The sequence below is a fragment of the Diabrotica virgifera genome, chromosome 7, assembly GCF_917563875.1.
Source record: "Diabrotica virgifera virgifera chromosome 7, PGI_DIABVI_V3a".
NCBI lineage: Eukaryota > Metazoa > Arthropoda > Insecta > Coleoptera > Chrysomelidae > Diabrotica > Diabrotica virgifera.
Window position 1 is genome coordinate 50,499,287 of NC_065449.1, and position 20,943 is coordinate 50,520,229.

Consider the following 20,943-nt stretch of genomic DNA (forward strand, 5'->3'; position numbering starts at 1 on the left):
TACCAACAAAATTTCTACCAATATTCATCTAATATTGTTTTCTTACTCTATGTTTTGTTGTATTTTAATAATTAAATTCCACAAAAATCAAACTAATTTGGTTAAATTCAGAACTGCCAAAAGTTTAAAACGTTCAGTTGGTCTATCTTCAAACTTTTATTTTTTATTTTTTTTTATACATTTTATGACTGTGAGTATATTATTATATATATATATATATATATATATATATATATATATATATATATATATATATATATATATATTTTTCAGAAAATACATAAATAAAATTTTTGCAACAATTATTGTTCAGAAATCATTTGTGGCATTTTTCAATGTTTTTTTGTGTGTTTTATTTTTTTATTTTTTCTTAATTTTTGGTATTGTTTTAATAATTTTTTTTGAAAATTAGTAAGTATTAAAATTAGTTTAATATTTAAATAAAATATAAATGAACTTTTTGAAGTATATTAATTTCGTTGAAATCATAATAATAGATGTATAACTTCTTACATGCGTACAAAGTACACACACATTCTTTTTTTTTTCACAATTTTGGTACAATTTGTCACAAAAGTACTGTTGTCTAATCTAGTACTCAGTTTACTAGTTATATTCAAAATATAAATGCAGTTCTCTGTACGATAAGAAAGTTATAAATAGTTATTCATTTAGCAAAATACATTTGGCGCGTTTTCTCAGTTCATCAACAATTACGATATTCCACTGTTGCTTTCACGTATCTTATTTAGTTTGCAAAAATATATTTCAAACTGCATAGAAGGAGACACAAATGCATTTAAAAAACATTTAGGTACAACTCTAGATCGTCGATAGTTATTTAAATTTGTTATTTTAAAGTATACCTTGAACTATATTTTAAGTAAAGACAATAATATCTTCCTCTTATGGTCGGTTTAGTTTTTTTCATTATTTTTCCTGTATTATTATCTTTTCATTAGAGTCTGAATTTGATTTTAACTAGATGCTTATTCCAAACTTGCAGCTGAGCAATATTTAGTTTGCTAACGGGTATCCACTTTGTTTTATTAATATTATATTGAGACAAAGTTTAACAGCCCTTGAATATTTTTAGTGAGAATGGCTGTATCATAAGCATCTTCTCAGGGCCGTAACTCCGATGTTAGGGGCCCCGGGACAAACGTGATCTACCAGGGGCCCTACCGGGAAGTTTGGGGTTTACCTCCCAGCGGAATGGGGGGTCCGGAAAAATGTTTGATATAACCCCTTGAAAACTCATTTTAATGCATTCCATGACTGAAGTTTTTTGTACCTACATATGTATTGCTATTTTAGTTGACCTACACAAAAAATTTTGAAAACGCCTTATTTTAAGCTAATTAATTTTGCAAGTACCATCAATATAACATCTTTTCTGTTTTTATAAAAAATATACTACATATAATTTTAATTACATTGTCCGACTACAATGTGGTTCCTTTCACGTACCAAGATGTAGTCTGGGGTAAATTGTTTAAGACAAAGTAGCTGGGACCGGGGGCCCCCTATTCCGGTTACATTTTAGTTTTTATTTCGCCAAAATGCCTAACTTTTCAGTAACAATTTATATCTTTACGAATGCCATTTTAGGTTTTATTACGCCGAAATAACTAATTTCCTATGTAATAATTTAATTTTTTTATGTTATGGTCTCGGGGCCCCTGCTTATCCCCCTCACCTGTGTGTTGATGTCTAGGGTGCTAGAGTGCTTGTAAGGTCTTTTTAAAATTGTGCCCTTTGAAAATATTTCGTTGCAATCGGCTTTTAAAATACATATTTTTATTTTCCTTGTTAAAATCTATGCACGGCCAGCCAAACGAGGGCCCCAGCGGGGCCCACCTTGGCGGGGGGCCCTGTGGCACTGCCCCGGTTGCCCCAATGGTAGTTACGGCCCTGCATCTTCTGCTTTTTCTAGTGCCGACTCCACTATTGAACGTTGGCTATAACCATTGTAAATTCGCCTCTATCTTCTACTTCTCTTAAAAGCGTCTGTGTGTTTAACTAAGTCCAGTCGCGAATGAATTCAGCCAGGATATTTGTCATCTACCGCCACTCCTTTTTTCTTCGATTTTACCCTTCAAAATCAGCTGCATCAACTCGTATACTCATCTCTAAGTATGTGCCCCAAATATGCTATCTCTCGTTTTTTAATGATAGTCAAAAGTCCTCTGCCTCTTCCCACACTGTGCAGCGCCATTTCATTCCTAATATGATCTGTCCATGGTATTTTCAAAATTCTCCTAAATAAAAAGCTACATTTTAAAATCTTCCAGCTTTCTCATTAAGTCAGCGTTAACAGTCCAGTCTTAGACACCATAAAGAAGAATAAAATATATACTTATAATAATAGTCAAAGTTTTAAAGTTTTCAACATAATAGAAATATTCAACATAATAGAAAAATATTAAAAAATATTAAAAATATTCACAAAAAAATATTTAATTGAAAACTTATTGGAGCATTTTCCTGGTAACACCTCCATGGCTTCTAAAAATTGCAAGCCAGATGGATGCTGAAGCGAAGAAGACAACAGGGAATTCAAAAAACTTACACTTCACGACCCCGTCTGTTCAGCTGGTAAATTCCAACGGAAAAAGGACCTAGTTACTCAAAGGAGTAAAACCAATATAAAATGAAATAAAAATGTATACCATTTTTATTCAGTTGCAATGCGAAGGCAAAACTGTCTTATTGTTCATTTTGAACGCAAGCCAGCACTCTAAATCAACGATTTTCGACTCTATTTGGAGTCATCATGAGAGAGGTGTAGGCCTGCTGCTCTCTGCCTTAAGTTTTCATCCTAATAAAAATATTAAAAATATTAAAAAATATTAAAAATATTCCTAAAAAATATTTAATTGAAAACTTATTGGAGCATTTTCCTGGTAACACCTCCATGGCTTCTAAAAATTGCAAGCCAGATGGATGCTGAAGCGAAGAAGACAACAGGGAATTCAAAAAACTTACACTTCACGACCCCGTCTGTTCAGCTGGTAAATTCCAACGGAAAATGGACCTAGTTACTCAAAGGAGTAAAACCAATATAAAATGAAATAAAAATGTATACCATTTTTATTCAGTTGCAATGCGAAGGCAAAACTGTCTTATTGTTCATTTTGAACGCAAGCCAGCACTCTAAATCAACGATTTTCGACTCTATTTGGAGTCATCATCAGAGAGGTGTAGGCCTGCTGCTCTCTGCCTTAAGTTTTCATCCTAATAAAAATATTAAAAATATTAAAAAATATTAAAAATATTCCTAAAAAATATTTAATTGAAAACTTATTGGAGCATTTTCCTGGTAACACCTCCATGGCTTCTAAAAATTGCAAGCCAGATGGATGCTGAAGCGAAGAAGACAACAGGGAATTCAAAAAACTTACACTTCACGACCCCGTCTGTTCAGCTGGTAAATTCCAACGGAAAATGGACCTAGTTACTCAAAGGAGTAAAACCAATATAAAATTAAATAAAAATGTATACCATTTTTATTCAGTTGCAATGCGAAGGCAAAACTGTCTTATTTTTCATTTTGAACGCAAGCCAGCACTCTAAATCAACGATTTTCGACTCTATTTGGAGTCATCATCAGAGAGGTGTAGGCCTGCTGCTCTCTGCCTTAAGTTGTCATCCTAATAAAAATATTAAAAATATTAAAAAATATTAAAAATATTCCTAAAAAATATTTAATTGAAAACTTATTGGAGCATTTTCCTGGTAACACCTCCATGGCTTCTAAAAATTGCAACCCAGATGGATGCTGAAGCGAAGAAGACAACAGGGAATTCAAAAAACTTACACTTCACGACCCCGTCTGTTCAGCTGGTAAATTCCAACGGAAAATGGACCTAGTTACTCAAAGGAGTAAAACCAATATAAAATGAAATAAAAATGTATACCATTTTTATTCAATTGCAATGCGAAGGCAAAACTGTCTTATTTTTCATTTTGATCGCAAGCCAGCACTCTAAATCGACGATTTTCGACTCTATTTGAAGTCATCATCAGAGAGGCGTAGGCCTGCTGCTCTCTGCCTTAAGTTTTCAACCTAATAAAAATATTAAAATTATTAAAAAATATTAAAAATATTCCTAAAAGATATTTAATTAAAATAATTAAAAAAATTACAAGCCAGATGGATGCTGAAGCGAAGAAAACAAGAGAGAATTAAAAAAACTTACACTTCACGACCCCGTCTGTTCAGCTGGTAAATTCCAAAGGAAAATGGACTTAGTTAATCAAAGGAGTTAAACCAATATAAAATGAAATAAAAATGTATACCATTTTTATTCAGTTGCAATGCGAAGGCAAAACAATCTTATTTTTCACTTAGGGAGCGCAGTCCAGCACTCTGAATCGACGATTTTCGACTCTATTTGGAGTCATCATCAAAGAGGCGTAGGCCTGCTGCTCCCTGCCCCAAGTGACCAATATCCGAGAGCTTATCCACGCATTACAACTGACGTCCATGGAGTAGGTGTCTAATGGTATCTGGTAACTGGAAGTAAAAGTTTTAAAGTTTTCAACCTAATAGAAATATTGAAAATATTAAAAAATATTAAAAATATTCCTAAAAGATATTTAATTGAAAACTTATTGGACCATTTTCCTGGTAACACCTCCATGGCTTCTAAAAATTGCAAGCCAGATGGATGCTGAAGCGAAGAAGACAAGAGGGAATTCAAAAACTTACACTTCACGACCCCGTCTGTTCAGCTGGTAAATTCCAACGGAAAATGGACCTAGTTACTCAAAGGAGTAAAACCAATATAAAATGTTTTTATTCAGTTGCAATGCGAATCTAAAACTTTCTTATTTTTCATTTAGAACAGAGAGCGCAAGCCAGCACTCTAAATCGAAGATTTTCGACTCTATTTGGAGTCATCATCAGAGAGGCGTAGGCCTGCTGCCCTCTGCCCCAAGTGACCAATCTGTAAGACATCTGTGAAATCTGTGTACGCTCATGAGAGTTTCATTATTCCATTTAAGTATCATTAGTAAACAATAAAACAGTTTCCTGCATTATATTAAATAACATAAATTTTTATTAGTGTACCTCTAAACTTTTATCGGTTTTTTGATTGTCTTCAAATTACCTTTTTTATTTGAAAAAATACTAATTAAATGTTAATATTTTTTTAAACGGACATAAAAACATACACTACATCATTGATATGCCGACAACAATTATTATATTAGTTTGTTTTTTATAACGTTATTTCATGTATTTATTGGAATGGGTACTTTGTAGCTTTTAAATAAATATCCTGGCTAATTGGCTTATCCATCTATTATATCATAAAGAACTAAAAAAGGATTACCAAATGGGAGAAAACAACTTAAAATTAATAATCTGCTATGCAAACCATGCAATACTAATTAGGCGAACGGCAGGCACCCCAAAAATGACCAGGTACTGACCACGGAGAGGTGAATGACCAATTTTAGACATGCTGTATGTTTTTGACAGTGCTGAAAACGAAAATGAGATTTATTTTGAATTTCATGTGGGGGAACATTGTCAAAATAGCAATTTTACCCTAAAAGTAAAAATAATAAAATCACGTTTTTTTGCGTTTACCTCGCTACAACGCGTTCCATTTTAATATTTTTTTTTCTGAAATTACAGTATATTTACAGTATATAGCTCTAACATTTCTGTAGACAACGGTACCTCTTTCAAGCTTTAAGTCTTATTCTGATGAAGGTTATGACTTTTCAAAGGAAAAGGTACAGATTTTGTGCATTGCAAAGTTTAATCGCAAAAGTTGAGTGACGAAATTTAAAAATTAGCCTTTTAATCACATTTATGTTAAAATAGAGAGTACAAAGAAGTTTTCTGGAAAATTTTAGATCAAAATGTTTTATAAAAAAAAATAGTGCAACTTTTATTATCGACACTAGAAATATTTTTGAAGTTATACTTCTTTACCGGCGATAGAGGGTGAATTTTTATATGGTAAAACCTAGCGACCGGGCGCATGCGCATTATAACTTTGTTCTGATTGGATGTTCAAATAACATGTCAAAAATTATTCAATATGGCGGCTGTGGCACAGCTGTAGTTAGATTATTTATGGTTGTTGCGTTTTAAAATTTGTGTGAAAAGAAACAACAAACAAAAGTTAGTTAATAGTTATACCGCCTTTTTAAATAGTTTTCATATACCTATATTTTTGGACTTTTGGACTATTTTGGACAAGGAAAACTCATTCTAATTTGATAACTAGTTTTTATTATAATCATATTGTAATTATACATTTGGATTAGGTTGAAATACATACATTTATTTTCTCAAGAATGCGGATTTTAGAGAGAAATCCCAAACTAGGTTCGATTTTTATTTTTAAATTATGATTTTTTGGCGTAGATTTCTTTATCTAGTAGGTATGTAATGCTTTGATTTACATACTTAATTTGATTACCAACAAAAGTTCTACCAATATTCATCTAATATATTGTTTTCTTACTGTTTTGTTATATTTTTATATTTTCTTCCACAAAATTTAAACTACATAATTTAATTTTCAAAACAACTGTCAAACAGTAAAACGTTCAGTTACCGTATTTTTCCACATGATAAATAATGTGGGATTGGACGAGTGAGTCTACGCTTCGATTACGAATCAAAGCGCCACGAAATTCACGGGTTCAATTCCCGATGCAAGTTTTATTTTTTTATTTTTTTATGCATGTTATGATTGTAAGTATATTTGTTATATAATTTTTTTTTTCAGAAAATGCGTATTTAAAATTTTTGCCAACAATTATTATCGTTCAGAAATCATTTTTTCTTTGTGGCATTTTTCAATGTGTTTGTGTGCGTTTTATTCTTTTATTTTTTTTAAATTTTTGGTATTGTCTTAAAAATCACATAATATGTAGTAGAAGTATAACTTCTTACGTGCGTACAAAGTACACACACATTCTTGTTTTTTTTATTTCTAGGCCAAAATTGCGATTTTGACAATCTTCTCCCACCTAAAATTCAAAATAAACTTGATTTTCGTTTTCAGCACCACCAAAAACATAAGGTAAGACCAAAATTAGCCATTCACCACCAATGATCAGTATCTCGAAGAATTAGCGTTATTTTGGGGATTTATAACGTGTTAAAAGTTGCACCATTTGTTTTCTATAACACATTTTGATCGAAAACTTTTCAGAAAACTTCTTTGTACTCATGTTTTAAACGAATTCAATTTAAAATCTATATTTCAAACTTTGTCAGTTAAATTTTGCGATTAAACTTTGCAATTTACGAATCTGAACCTTGTACTTTAAAAGATTCATAACTTTTACTAGAATAAGACTAAAAGCTTAAAGCAGAAACCATTATCTTCAAAAGATTGAGCGATATATAGTGTACAAACTTTGGAAAAAAATATTAAAACGGACCAGAGTTGTAGCGAGCTAAACGCAAAAAACCGTGATTTTTTTTTATTTTTATGGTAAAATTGTAATTTCGACAATATTCCCCCACTTAGAATTTAAAATAAAAGTCATTTTCGTTTTCAACACCGTCAAAAACATAATCTAAGGCCAAAATTAGCCATTCACCACCCATGGTCAGTATCTCGAAAAATAAGCGTTATATTGAGGATTTCTAATGTCGATATTAAAAGTATCACATTTTGTTTTATATCAAACATTGTGATCTAAAACTTACCAGAAAACTTCTTTGTACTCTCTATTTTAACATAAACGTAATTAAGAAGCTAAATTTTGAACTACGTCACAAAACATTTACGATTAAACTTTGCAATGCACAAATCCGCACCTTCTCCTTTTAAAAATTCATAACCTTTATCAAAATAAGAATAGAAGCTTGAAACAGGTACTATTGTCTTCAGAAATGTTAGAGCTATATACTGTAAAAATTTCAGGAAATAATGTTAAAATGGAACAGTTGTAGCGAGGTAATCGCAAAAAACGTATTTTTTTTTTTTTTTTGGGGTAAAATTGCGATTTTGACAATGTTCTCCCACATGCAATTCAAAATAAGCCTCATTTTCAATTTCAGCACAAACAAAAACATACAGTATGACTAAAATTGGTCATTCACCTCTCCGTGGTCAGTATCTCGAGAAATAAGCGTTTTTTTGGGTGTCTAAATTTCTCAAAGTGAAGATGATTTACAGCGTACATACAGGGTGTCCCGGAAAGATTGGTCATAAATTATACCACACATTTTGGGGTCAAAATTAGTTCGATTAAACCTAACTAACCTTAGTACAAATATGCTCATAAAAAAAGTTACAGCCCTTTAAAGTTACAAAATGAAAATCGATTTTTTTCAATATATCGAAAACTATTAGAGATTTTTTATTGAAAATGGACATGTATTATTCTTGTGGCAGGAATAGAACATCTTAAACAAAATTATAGTGAAGTTTGTCCACATCATAAACATTTTATGAGGGTTTTGTTCCCTTAAAGCACCCCAAACTTTTGTATACGTTCCAATTAATTCATTTTTGTGATACCATTAGTTAAAGACAACGTTTTTAAAACTTTTCTGCCTCTTAGTATTTTTTTGATAATCCAGTTTTTATCGAGATGCGGCTTCCTTTTTAATATATTTACATAAAAATTTTATGGGGGTTTTGTTCCTTTAAAGCCCCCAAACGTTTGTGTACGTTCCAATTAAACTATTATTGTGGTACCATTAGTTAAACACAGTGTTTTTAAAACTTTTTTGCCTCTTAGTCTTTTTTTGATAAGTCACCTTTTATCGAGATGTGGCTTCTTTTTCAAAATATACCTTAAAATGCAAATTATAAATAAATTTTCAGATTATAGTCGGTTCGCTAAACTCAGACACAACTGGCTAGTGATTTTAGTAAGTAATTTTTCCAATTTAGTAAAATTGGCAAAAAAATAATTACTAAATAGTTAATAATTACTAAATAGTTAGTAATTTGGTCAATTTTGGCAAAATTGGCAAAAAACAAAAAATTACCTACTAAAATCACCAGCCAGTTGTGTCTGAGTTTAGCCAACCGACTTTATTAACAGGTCTCTACAATCGTACTTAACTATATACAAATATGTGGTGGATTCGACAAATATTCAAAATATGTCGATAAACACTTACTTATCGATAAAGTACTAAGAGGCAAAAAAGTTTTAAAAACATTGTGTTTAACTGATGGTGCCACAATAATATTTAATTGGAACGTACACAAAAGTTTGGGGGGTTTAAAGGAACAAAACCCCCATAAAGTTTTTATGGGGTGCACAAATTTCACATTAATTTTTTTATAAGATGTTGCTACCATAAGAATGCCACATGTTCATTTTCAATAAAAAATCTCTAAGAGTTTTCGATATATGAAAAAAAAATCGATTTTCATTTTGTAACTTCAAAGGGCTGTAACTTTTTTTGTGTGCACTATTGTATATAGGTAAGTAAGGTTCAGTCAACTTATTTTTGACCCCAAAATCTGTGGTATAATTTATGACCAATCTTTTCGGGACACCCTGTATATGCTGCATAAATTTATTATAACCACCAGAAAATTCAACATGTTAATTTCCCTAAAAAAGACTGATTGTAACATGATTGTAGCATGATTATAGCTCCATGAAATTGGAGCTGGAGGGTGTAACACCAGCGTCACGAATGGAAGCTATTTTGTAGCAGTCCCGCGAAAGGGCGGTATTTTGTAGCATTAGCGTCAAGTATGGACGCTATTTTGTAACATTAACACGTCAAATGCCAAAGCCTCGACGGTGGAAGACATTTTTGTATAACAGCCCCAGCGTGGATAACAAATGCAAAAAAATAATATGAACTCGACAAATTAAACAAACATGAAAATATACTGGGTTCTACGCAACTTTACGAGTACCTCGGTAGCTCTAAGTCTTCAGAGATCTAGGGGTGTGGATTCTTAATAGATTTTAAATAAATTTAATATAAACTCAAATGCTCGGGGGCGCCATAATTAAAAGAAAATAAAAGACGAAACATACTTAAATTCAAAAAAAAAAAATAATTAAAGTAACAAGTTAATAAAAATATATAGTCATCATAAAATACAAACACATTTACATAAACATAAATATATTATGACCTTACCTTAGTGTTCTCAGTTGAATATCATTTAGGTACAAGAGAAAGGGATCAAATAATAATATTATCAAGCAAAAAACATTATTGCAAAATGAAATAAATTTTATTAAAATTTAAAAATAAAAAAAAATGAAATGATGGAGCTCTTGTAGACAATAAAAGAGATTCTGTTTACAAAAACATTAAAAAGGTTTACAAACAATACCTTGTCATATAGTCCTGTCCTTATCTTCACGTTGTGGATGTCCAAAGCACGCACTTTTCACTGAATTTAGATAAAGAATAGTACAAAAATGTTTATTATTTATGAAAAGTTTCAGCAAAATTAAATAAACTTCCAAATAATTGTTTCAAAATAAATAAAATTCAAAATGAGTCTGCTCATATTGAGTTTTTAAAATATTTAAATAACTTCTATTTAACTTCTTGAAGTATTTATTATTAATATTGGCACCTAACGCATGACTTTATCCATGACTCTAGTACTTAATCCATAACTGCTTACAAAAAGAAACTTAGGTAGTGTAGTATACACTAAAATAAACCGGCTCTTTGCCTAACAGCGGCATTTGGCTTGTGACTAGGAAGTCACGAAAGGAGAACAGCTTCTCACACTATATTTTCAGGAACTTTAAAAACTTGATTAAGAGCTATGTCGGAACTTAATATTCGTACTTAACTTTCTCAGAAATCTAAACTCTTCAGAAAACCGCGCCGTGGCGGCTCCTGCCGAGGCTCAACAAACCTCTCTCTTTGAAAGCTCAAACTTGAATTCCTAATCTCAGAACTTGAATCTCTCTCCCCAAAGCAAAACGCTTGCTTCTAAAAACCCACTCCATTTCTCATTCTACCCTACTCATCCGATCAACCAATAGGAAAAAAGTTTAATCCTTCCCTCTTTCATCAATGACTAGTAAAAAAAATAACTGAGCTTCCTACACTTTTTATCGACCAATAGAAAAAAACAAAACATGTTCTAAGCCCAACCTACATAATAGGGAACGATCAAAAAATCATTTCGCAAGTCAGCAAAACTCACTCCGTTCTACAGTTCTAGTAAAGATATTGCTGAGTCCACAATTAACACATGTGCTCTCTAATAATGATATGAGCACGTTTTGTGTATCTAAACTCCAAAAAACCCGGCGCCAAAGGCCATTATAATATACAATGTAACTATTTTTTACATCAAAACTGAACACAGGAAATCGAATATATGACCGTAAAATATAACGTCTTCCTTTAACAAGACAGATAAACTTCAAATTTCTTACGTTTAAATAAATTCCCTACATTCGCTTGGCATATGAAACTCTATTCCTATGTCTACAGCAGGGGTGGGCAAATACTTTTAAGCGCGGGCCAAAATGGAATTTTCAAAATGTCTCCCGGACCGGAGACCTATACCATACCCAGTATGTACGCTGCGTACAAGCTAATGTTTTTGGTGGATGTTTTTCTCTGCCCAAGAAATTTTTTTGACAACAATACTGTAAGAATCATTTTAAAGAATTTGGACAAAGACATTTGACTGTTAATAATAGATAATACTGAAAATAAATTGTCATAGTTGGGTGTGGGTGTACATGCGAACCATTTGTTCCCAGTAAAATTACGAAATTTTTAACGTGGTCCATTATATTAAGCCATAGCAAGGATCCAGATAAAAAATGAAATTTAGAAATTCAAGAGCAGCCTTAATGAAGATAAGGAGAGTAACCAAAGATTCAATCTGCAAATCTGATATCGAATGGTAAAACGTTATGTCAAGTCAACCATCATTGACGACATTCAAAGGAGACAACTGATCTGGTATGGTCATGCAGAAAGAATGGACGACGACAAGCTGCCAAAACAAATTTTAAAATTGACGCCAAGGGAAAGAAGAGAGGAGGGCCGATGGCCGAAACAATCCTAGCTCTGTGGCATTCAAAAGGTAATGTCAAAAAGAAACCTTCACCCTGGCGAACGCAACGACGGACGAACGAAGCTGGAAACTGGGAACCAGAAACCCTATAAAAAACCGGGATAATAATAAAAAGGGTATGTCCACTCTATTCTCGTTTATTGGATTGTTACTGCTGACTTAATGAGAAAGCTGGAAGCTTTTGAGATGTGTCTTTTTACGAAAATTTTGAAAATACCATGGACCGATCATATTACGAACGAAATGGTGAGAAATCATTAAAAGGAGAAAGACAGCAAGGAGAAAGGACACATACTTAGAAATGATAAGTACGTTGTTGTAAGTTGTTGCAGCAGCTGATTATGAAGGGTAAAATCGAAAGAAAAGGGTCCTGGTAGACGACAAACACCCTGGCCGAAAAATATTCGTGCCTAGACCGGGTTCAACATAGATGCTTTTAAGAAAAGCAGAAGATAGAGATTCATTTCATTGAACACTACGAATACTAATACTGTTTATTTCAACAAAATCGCATAAAAGGGATGAAGAGCGTAGGCGCAAAATTTCGGACCAATGCTTTTTAAATGCATTCCTTTTTTCAAATCCTGAGAAAACTAAAAAATCTTTTTGAAAAATTTAAATGCAGAATGAAAGATTACATTATTACCGAGGGCTGAAAATCCCTTAGAATAATCAAACAGTTTCTTTTGAATGAAATATTTGAAATTAAAAAACACATAAAATTTCCTCTTTTTTTTTTCACCCCTGTGACTTATTAAAATATACATAGATGTTTTCAGGGACTTTCGGCCCTCGGCAATAATGTAATATTTCATTCAGCGTTTAAATTTTTCAAAAATACTCATAAGTTTTCTCAGGATTCGAAAAAAAATGAATGCTTTTAAAAAGCATTGCGCCTATGCTCTTAAAAAATTGCTTGCGGGATTTCTCAACGGGCCGGGTAAAGTAAGCAAAAGGGCCGCATCCGGCCCGCGGGCCGGCTTTTGCCCACCCCTGGTCTACAGGGTAAGACAAAAATATGTTACGATAAATTTACAATTTTTTGGTTTCTGCATAAGACAAAATAATTGCGTTCTTTTGAACCCTTTCAAGGGTCCGGTAACAGAATAATTGATGGAGTTTGAGAACGACACAATATGAGGAAATAAAAATATCGGATAAGAAATGAAAGGCCGAATCTACAAAACAGTCGTCAGACCAAGAATGACATAGGCGGCAGAAACACGACCTGACACAGAGAGGACCAAAAGATGGCTCGAAACAGCTAATATGACAACTCTTTGAAAAATCGATGGTAAGATACTATGGACAGAGCTAGAAGACGGATATGCAAGGTGGACAACATTAATATCTGGGTAAGAAACTTCATCATCACGTAGAGCGACAACCCTGGGTGGGTCTTGGCTGACTGTACAACTTTTTTCCAATTTGTTCGATTCATCATCCAAGGGTCAAATGGACTATGGAATGTTCATTTTCCGGGGACCTGCTTGGACGTTATTGCTTTATCGCATTCTGGGACGTCCGAGTGGTCTTTTGTCTATAGATATCTCCCCCCATACCAGTCTTATAAGTCTCTCGTTATGAAGTCTGTGCATGTGGTCTGCTTATCTTAGACGCTGTGAGATTTAATTTGTTGGACAATATCAGCGTCATTGTAAACTGCTTTTAATTCGATCTTGGTTCTGATCATATACTGGTTTGTGGTAATGTGGTGAGGTTCGAAATTTTTTGTTCAAAAGTATTTTTTGTTCAAAACGTCTGATCTTTCGTACATCCAAAAGTTACATCTATGTAGGTACAGGTCTGACGGTGGATTTATAGATTTTGATCTTTGAACTTCTTGTAAGTTTTTTTGATTCTATAAGATTATCCAGTGCGAATAAACAGCGATTTGTCGATTGGATTCTGTCTTTTATTTCTTCAGTAACATCGTTGTCAGCTGTGATTGCGCCCCCCAAATACTTATAAGGTTGTACTCTTTCGAAATTGAAGGTGCTGACTGTCACATTTGGTCATACCATGTCTCTTCTTGTCGTTCTATTTATACACATATATTTCGTCTTAGGATGGAGTCTCCACCGAGATGTCATCTGCATAATATGCTAGTAATAGCTTGGGACCTTGAACCGATAGCGATTCTGTTTTTATTTCGTCCGACCACACGGCTTTCTCTAATACAAGGTTAAACAGTATTGGAGTCCCCTATTCGAGTCCACTGTTGACTTTAAAGCTGTCACACAGTCTGTTATTTATACGTACCTACTTTAAAAATCCACTCTCCCGAAATTTGACTAAAAATTTGGAAAAATACTTAAAATAAATTTGACTTGTGAAATTTTAGCCTTTAGGGCAGTGGCGTAGCCAGGAATTGGCTTTGGGGGGGCCCACCGGGGGTCTGGGGGTATGGAATACCCCCCAGACAAAAGGGGGTCCGGGGTATACCCCCGGAAAATTTTTGAAAATTAGACCTTGAAATAGGCGTTTGGGACTCATTTAAGCATCAAAATCTTAGGTTACAAATAACTTTATTATAGTTTTCAATTCCTCTCGAAAAGGAAAAATCAACGACATTTTATTTTGTTGATTAAAACTTTAGGAAAGCTGTAAAGTTGTATGTTAATGATCCTTGAGTGATAATTTGATTGATGCTTTGTCATACTGTATATTCTACCACTTTCTTATTGAAAAATACTCATATTTTAACAGATCAAAACCCATAAATATTACAAGTAATGTTCATAGAAAGGTTTCAAAACTCAATACAATTTTTTATCCGTTCATAACATTTATTATGTGCACAAAATTAGCAAGTTTACTTTCAATACAATCCTGAATTGGTAATACATATGAAAATGTGCCCTACTAATGGAACTGCAACCTTCTTGGAGTTCTTGTGTATTGGCAGATGATTTCTTCTGTCTTCACTTGCAAATCTCGATGTATGGATAAGAGTGCAAGGGAAGTGAGCCTTTCTTCACCTATTGAATTTCTTAAATAGGTCTTCAGTCTTTTCAGTGTTGAAAATGATCTGGAAAATTAAAAAAAGCTGGAATCTTTTGAACTTTAAAGTGAGGTAATGAGTAATATTACTGACAAGCTGTCTAGTATTATTAAAAATTGTTACAGCTTCAATAAATTACAATGAAGAAAACATATTACTAGAACAACTAAAAAGAACGATATTAACTATTTATAGTTCAAAGTAAACTCATCAAAGTTTATAGGAAATATTGTATAATAATTTACCTTTCAACTGATGCTGTTGTGACAGGGAGGACTGCCAATATACCAAGCAGAATCTTCATGTTAGGAAAAGCATCATCTTCGTCCTTCAAAGCCTTTAGCACTGAAGTAGCAGTTTTAGGCGTAACCTGGGCAATCTTCCAGTGGCTTTTCCATAACTCCCACTCCGCATTCAAGATGTCCCGGTTTGTGTGGACCAAATCGGATTGGTAAAAATCCAAGGCAGGCTCCAGATCAGTGAACTGCCTTTGTTGGATATTGCAAGGAAGTACACTGTCTAGGCCAATTAACACATCTTTGTGGCTGGTACTTAACTTACCGGTACTTCTTAAGTTCGGGAATTTACTCCTCCGTCCGTACTCAATCTCGGTTTTTTTAGAAATGCGTCCATTTTATTTATTTAATATGAATATATATTATCATCACAGTTCACAGCAAGCATTAGACTGAACACTAAAACACTTCACCATGTAGGCCTATGAATAATTACGTTTTCAACTGTCGAGTCGAGTCGGTGCGCCCTAACCTTAAAACAAACCAGAAAGGCGTGAGAGCGAAAAAATCTTAGCAGCCTAGTGGCTGCTGACAGTCGGTCCCATGAACAGTGTTGCCAACCTTTACCTTCTAGAGAAGAAAATATACCCAGTACCGACACACTGTTACTTTATAAAAACTGCAACTCTTTATTTATGAATGCAATAATACGTGTACACTGTTAAATAAGATGTGTGAAGCACGTTGTTTTACGTACAAGATTTAATACAAATAAACCGTAAGTCAATACCCGTAAAACTTAGTTTTTTATGATTTCTACAATGTTTAAAATTTTATAAATTTCGGGGGGGGGGGGCGGCCCCCTTGGGCCCCTTCCCTGGCTACGCCACTGCTTTAGGGGATTATTGACAAATTGGCTCTGTGTAGAATTTTTTGTAGTATTCTGCTTGCATAATATGTCGGACGCAACATCCAGCTCTTTGGTATTAATTTACTATCTCTACATACTACATCGTACTAAAAAATTGATAGAATTTTGACAATTTGCCAATTTTTCGTATAAGGTTTCCAATTTCTTAAAATTTTGAATCACGCTAGGTCCATATCGGTTTGATAATATTGTCCGGAAACTATTTCCTTGGGACGCTACAGTTTCTTAACACGTCTCTACCAATAAGGTACAGTATACGAGAAGGAGAAATGCACGGTAAATTGAAGGTGTAATTACAAAAAAAATATGTGTACCTTTGTACTCACTTTATATTGCTCAAAAAATAACGGGATCTGGATTTCAATGCATATTTTTTTACAATAATTCTCGTATTAAAGTTACGCGTGAAGTTAGGCGTATTGATGACAGTTGAGAAATTGCAGGCGAGCCTATTTCCTTGTGTTATCTTATGCAATTTACTATTTTATTTGGCAAATAAGCCACCATTTGAGTTTGAAATGAAATTGATTTGAAGTTTCTACTTCCACTTCGGATATTGAAGAGTCAAATAAATTTCCTTTCAAACTTATAGGCTATTGATTATGTACTACAGAAAGGAACTACACCGTTAACGGGGTTTTATTATTTTATATGGTCAATGAATCTCTATATATGAAAAAACCGTGGAGTGCTACCATTTAAAGGGGTGCGTTTTTGAGAAATGGTTGAATTAGTCCCTGGGCACAGGTTACATTAGGGTGAGTTCTAAGCACTTTTGGTACAAACACGACTACATAAAAATGGTTCCTGGTTAAATTTCCTATCTAAATATAACTTTTTAAAGTCAAAGATACTTTTTTTTACAAAAATATATTCAAAAGAAAAAGCACAAAGAAACCCAAAAGGAAGAAATTTTGTTTTTTGTCCCATAACTTTTGTCCACGGAGATATAGGTATAGACATTGCTTCACAGAAAAAAAACATACATATTTTTTCTTTAAAATTATGTTTAGTAGAGGTCATTAGGATTTACAGTTTTCGAAATATGATTTTTCAAAGTTCGCCACTCACAGCAATTTTGGGCAATTTTCCTTGTTATTTCGCAAATATTGTTCTGTAACTTTTTTCTACGTAACTTTAGGCATATGCAATATGTACATGTAAGAGGAATAGAAATGAATTATCTTTAAAATGTTCTACTGTCTAATGTTGTACGACTTCTTTTAAAGAGGTTATCTTTTTCAAGACTTTATACTTTTAACGAGTTTTTATATTTTTTACGATTATTTTTTAAATTTCCCAATATAACTTTTTTTCTATATCTAGGTATATATTATAAAATAAAGAAGAAAGCTTATTCTGTTTACTTTAAAATGGTATATTATAAAAAATTCTAGGATTATTTTTGAATAAGATATGCTTTTTCAAAATGTAATAATTACTTGCAACGATTCTTGATTTTAGGATTATTTTTTAAATTCCTCATTATACCTTTTTTATGTCATTGTGTGTTATGATTGAATCTTATTTTTTATAGGTAATACTTTGGATTCACTTGACTCGGCCGGGCAAACTTCAAAATATGGATTAATTCCAATATTTACTGTCAAAGCTCCTGCACCTGCAAGCTTTGCTTGAAAAAATAGCATGTAAATGTACCAAAGGATGTACAAAAAACTGCGGTTGTAGGAAGATAGGAATTAGTTGTTCAATATTCTGCAAAGAATGCATGTGCATGGGTACTAATTATGGGAACTCTAAGATAACTGTAGTGTCAGAGGAAGATATTGAAGCTAATGCTAACGAAGAGATGGACTTTGATTTTGAAAATTTTTTAAATGTCAACGTTTAAATAATTTTAACTAAAGTTATGTTTTCTAAGACTAATGTTTATGTAATTTTTGTAAAAGAAATAATTTTAAATAATACAGGTCAAAAAATATCAAAGAATCACTCGGTTTCCATTAAATATTTAAAGATGATACACCATTTTAAAGAATAGAAAGTAAGCCCTCTTTATTGAGCAATATATTATAGTAATAGTATATTCATGTACAAGAAAAAAAAGTTATAATGAGACATTTCAAAAACAATCGTAAAAAATGAAAAAAATTATATTTTTTTTATATTAGGTATTATATGATATATAATATAATATTATATTATAATATATACTATATATAATATTATATAATATATAATATATTATATAATAATATTATTTTATTTTTATATTATATTATAAAAAATCGTTAAAAGTATAAAAATTTAAAAAACCATCATCTCTTTAAAAAAAAGTCGTACAACGCTATACAGTAGACCATTTTAAAGGTAATAGATTTCTATTCCTATCACGTGTTCCATTGCATATACCTAAAGTTACGTAGAAAAAGGTTACAGAACAGTATTTGCGAAATAACAAGGAAAATTGCCCAAAATTGCTGTGAGTGGCGAACTTTGAAAAATCATATTTCGAAAACTATAAATTCTAATTACCTCTGCTAAACAAAATTTTAAAGAAGAAATATGTAGGTTTTTTTCTGTAAAGCAATGTCTATACCTATATCCTCGTGGACAAATGTTATGGGACAAAAAACAAAATTTCTTTCTTTTGGGTTTCTTTGTGCTTTTTCTTTTGAATATTTTTTTTAAAAAAAAAGTATCATTGACTTTAAAAAGTGATATTTAGATAGTAAATTTAACCAGAAACAATTTTTAAGTAGATATGTTTGTACCAAAAGTGCATAGAACTCACCCTAATGTAACCTGTGCCCAGGGACTAATTCACCAATTTCTCAAAAACGCACCCCCTTAAATGGTAGCACTCCGCGGTTTTTTCATATACAGATGTCCATTGACCATATAAAATAATAAAACCCCGTTAACGTTGTAGTTCCTTTTAGCTATCTTATTTTGAATATAATCAATAGCCTATTAAACTGTGGCTTATTTCCAAAAAAATAGTAAAAATACTACAAATTATTTATATACATTTGAATTCATATACAGTAGAACTCCGACTATCCGTGTGCGGATTATCCGGGCTGCGGATTATCCGTGCTATGATTTTGTATTACTTAAATTGCATTTTTGAGGTATTATCAAAATAGCGTCACTGTAAATCACTCGACGGAAACTCTATATACTATACACAAAAGGAGACTCATAATAAAAGATTTATTTGTTCTGTTGTCTTTTTATGGTAGTTATATATGTATGGATATTAGGGTGAAGCGCAAATTTATTTTTTAGAATTTCATTTTCGCGGGGTGCGTAATTGATGCGTCTTTCATTTTCGAATGAAAAACTTAGATGACATTTTTTCGTATTTTCAGTCTGAAAAGTGCCCCACGGAGATTGAAATTTTGGAATTTTGTAAAAAAAATTTCTAAAAAAAATCGATAGAGTCAACTAGAGTCAACGATAATGTTTTATTCATTTATTTAAGCTATTAGGACTATAATATGAAGAAAAAAAAAGAAAGATAGTCAATATAAAGTAAAAAAAATATGTTTACAAATTGAAGAATAACATAAAAACTCATTGTGAACGATAGTCTTTCTTAGTATCAAATTTAGGCATAAAAAAGGCATGATTTGAGCTTATTCTTAATGAATCCGCCACTCCTCCGTGACTCACAGAGGGCAGCACTTGCTTCTGTAATTAATTTGACACACCTTTCAGAGGATTATGTGTGACACGGAATTTTTCCGTGATGGCCTGAGATATCCTTTCGGTACTTAAATTCTTCGTAAGTGGAGGTTCTGTCTTGGTTTTCCAATCTATCATATCGATGTAATCATCAGCATCCATATTTAAAATAGGTACTTGGAAAATATATAAGGCTCCTATGTATGATGTCTCTCTGATCTTCAATATTCTGCGGAGTGCAAACTCTCTGTCTGGTACTGTCTGTTGTCGGCTTACATTCCTAATAGTAGATTCTCTGAATGTCCAAAGAATGCATTTATCTGTATAACTGGGACAATGACATTCTTCAAGTGGTTTGGCAAATAGCGCGACAGTTTTATCATATCATATTATAAATGTTTGGCACCAAAAATACAAAGCCTAGTCTTGATCCTGAACCACATAGGAGCATAGACCATTAAACTAAATGTGCTTAGTATAATTAGGTTTTCTGGCGGAGTTTGGCTTGAGACATATAATCTCAATATCCGATTAACCATTGTCAACCATCTAGGGTGAACTAGATTACCAGGATTTTTTTTTCACAAAATTTTCATCACAATGTCCACTATTGATATACTGACATATTTGTAGTAGATATAGTTACTCGGTGCTTAATTCCTGTGTCAATTTGGTAATATCGGGCAACGTACATTTAATTGCATGAAACGGATCAATGGGTAATACTTCACAGTTAGTAACTGCCTTGCCAATGGGACCTGTGAAACCTTTTAGTCCACTTCTAATGCCATCTAGATGTTGAAAAAGATGAAGCAATGTCAGCTCGGTGGAGTGTAGTTGGCATATGAACCATTGGAGTGGAGGTGGAAACTTGATTTCCAATAAACGAATAACGCCACCTTTGTTTCCTTGGTTAACGACAGTCCCATCACAACCAACAGCCATTATTTGATTTACATCGATAGAGTTCGAGGAAAGAAATGTCAGAATAGAGTTACAAAGTAGTCCTAGCTTTAGAACGAGCTTTTCGAACTCTATTTCTGTATATAACCCGTGATGGATCGTTTTCAGTAATGAGACCAATGTTGTGGAAAG

General features: G+C 32.7%; 1 protein-coding gene across 1 annotated transcript; it reads right to left on the bottom strand.

Annotated features, from left to right (window-relative positions):
* Positions 1-14,742: 14,742 nt before the first annotated feature.
* On the bottom strand, positions 14,743-20,010 carry LOC114327330 (52 kDa repressor of the inhibitor of the protein kinase-like). The gene is made up of 3 exons (XM_050656842.1): positions 19,875-20,010; positions 15,276-15,567; positions 14,743-15,057 (listed from the first exon to the last, which is right to left on the bottom strand). The coding sequence occupies exons 1-3, from the start codon at positions 20,008-20,010 to the stop codon at positions 14,892-14,894; spliced, it is 594 nt and encodes a 197-aa protein (XP_050512799.1). The 3' UTR covers positions 14,743-14,891.
* Positions 20,011-20,943: the final 933 nt, after the last annotated feature.

Excerpts from the sequence above, each read along its gene's own strand:
- LOC114327330 (XM_050656842.1), bottom strand. The coding sequence starts at position 20,010 with ATGGATGCTGATGATTACATCGATATGATAGATTGGAAAACCAAGACA. Across the intron at positions 15,568-19,874 it reads CACACATAATCCTCTGAAAG|ATGTGTTAATTGGCCTAGAC; the intron begins GTGTGTCAAATT and ends CCAGCCACAAAG. Across the intron at positions 15,058-15,275 it reads ACAACAGCATCAGTTGAAAG|ATCATTTTCAACACTGAAAA; the intron begins GTAAATTATTAT and ends TTAATTTTCCAG.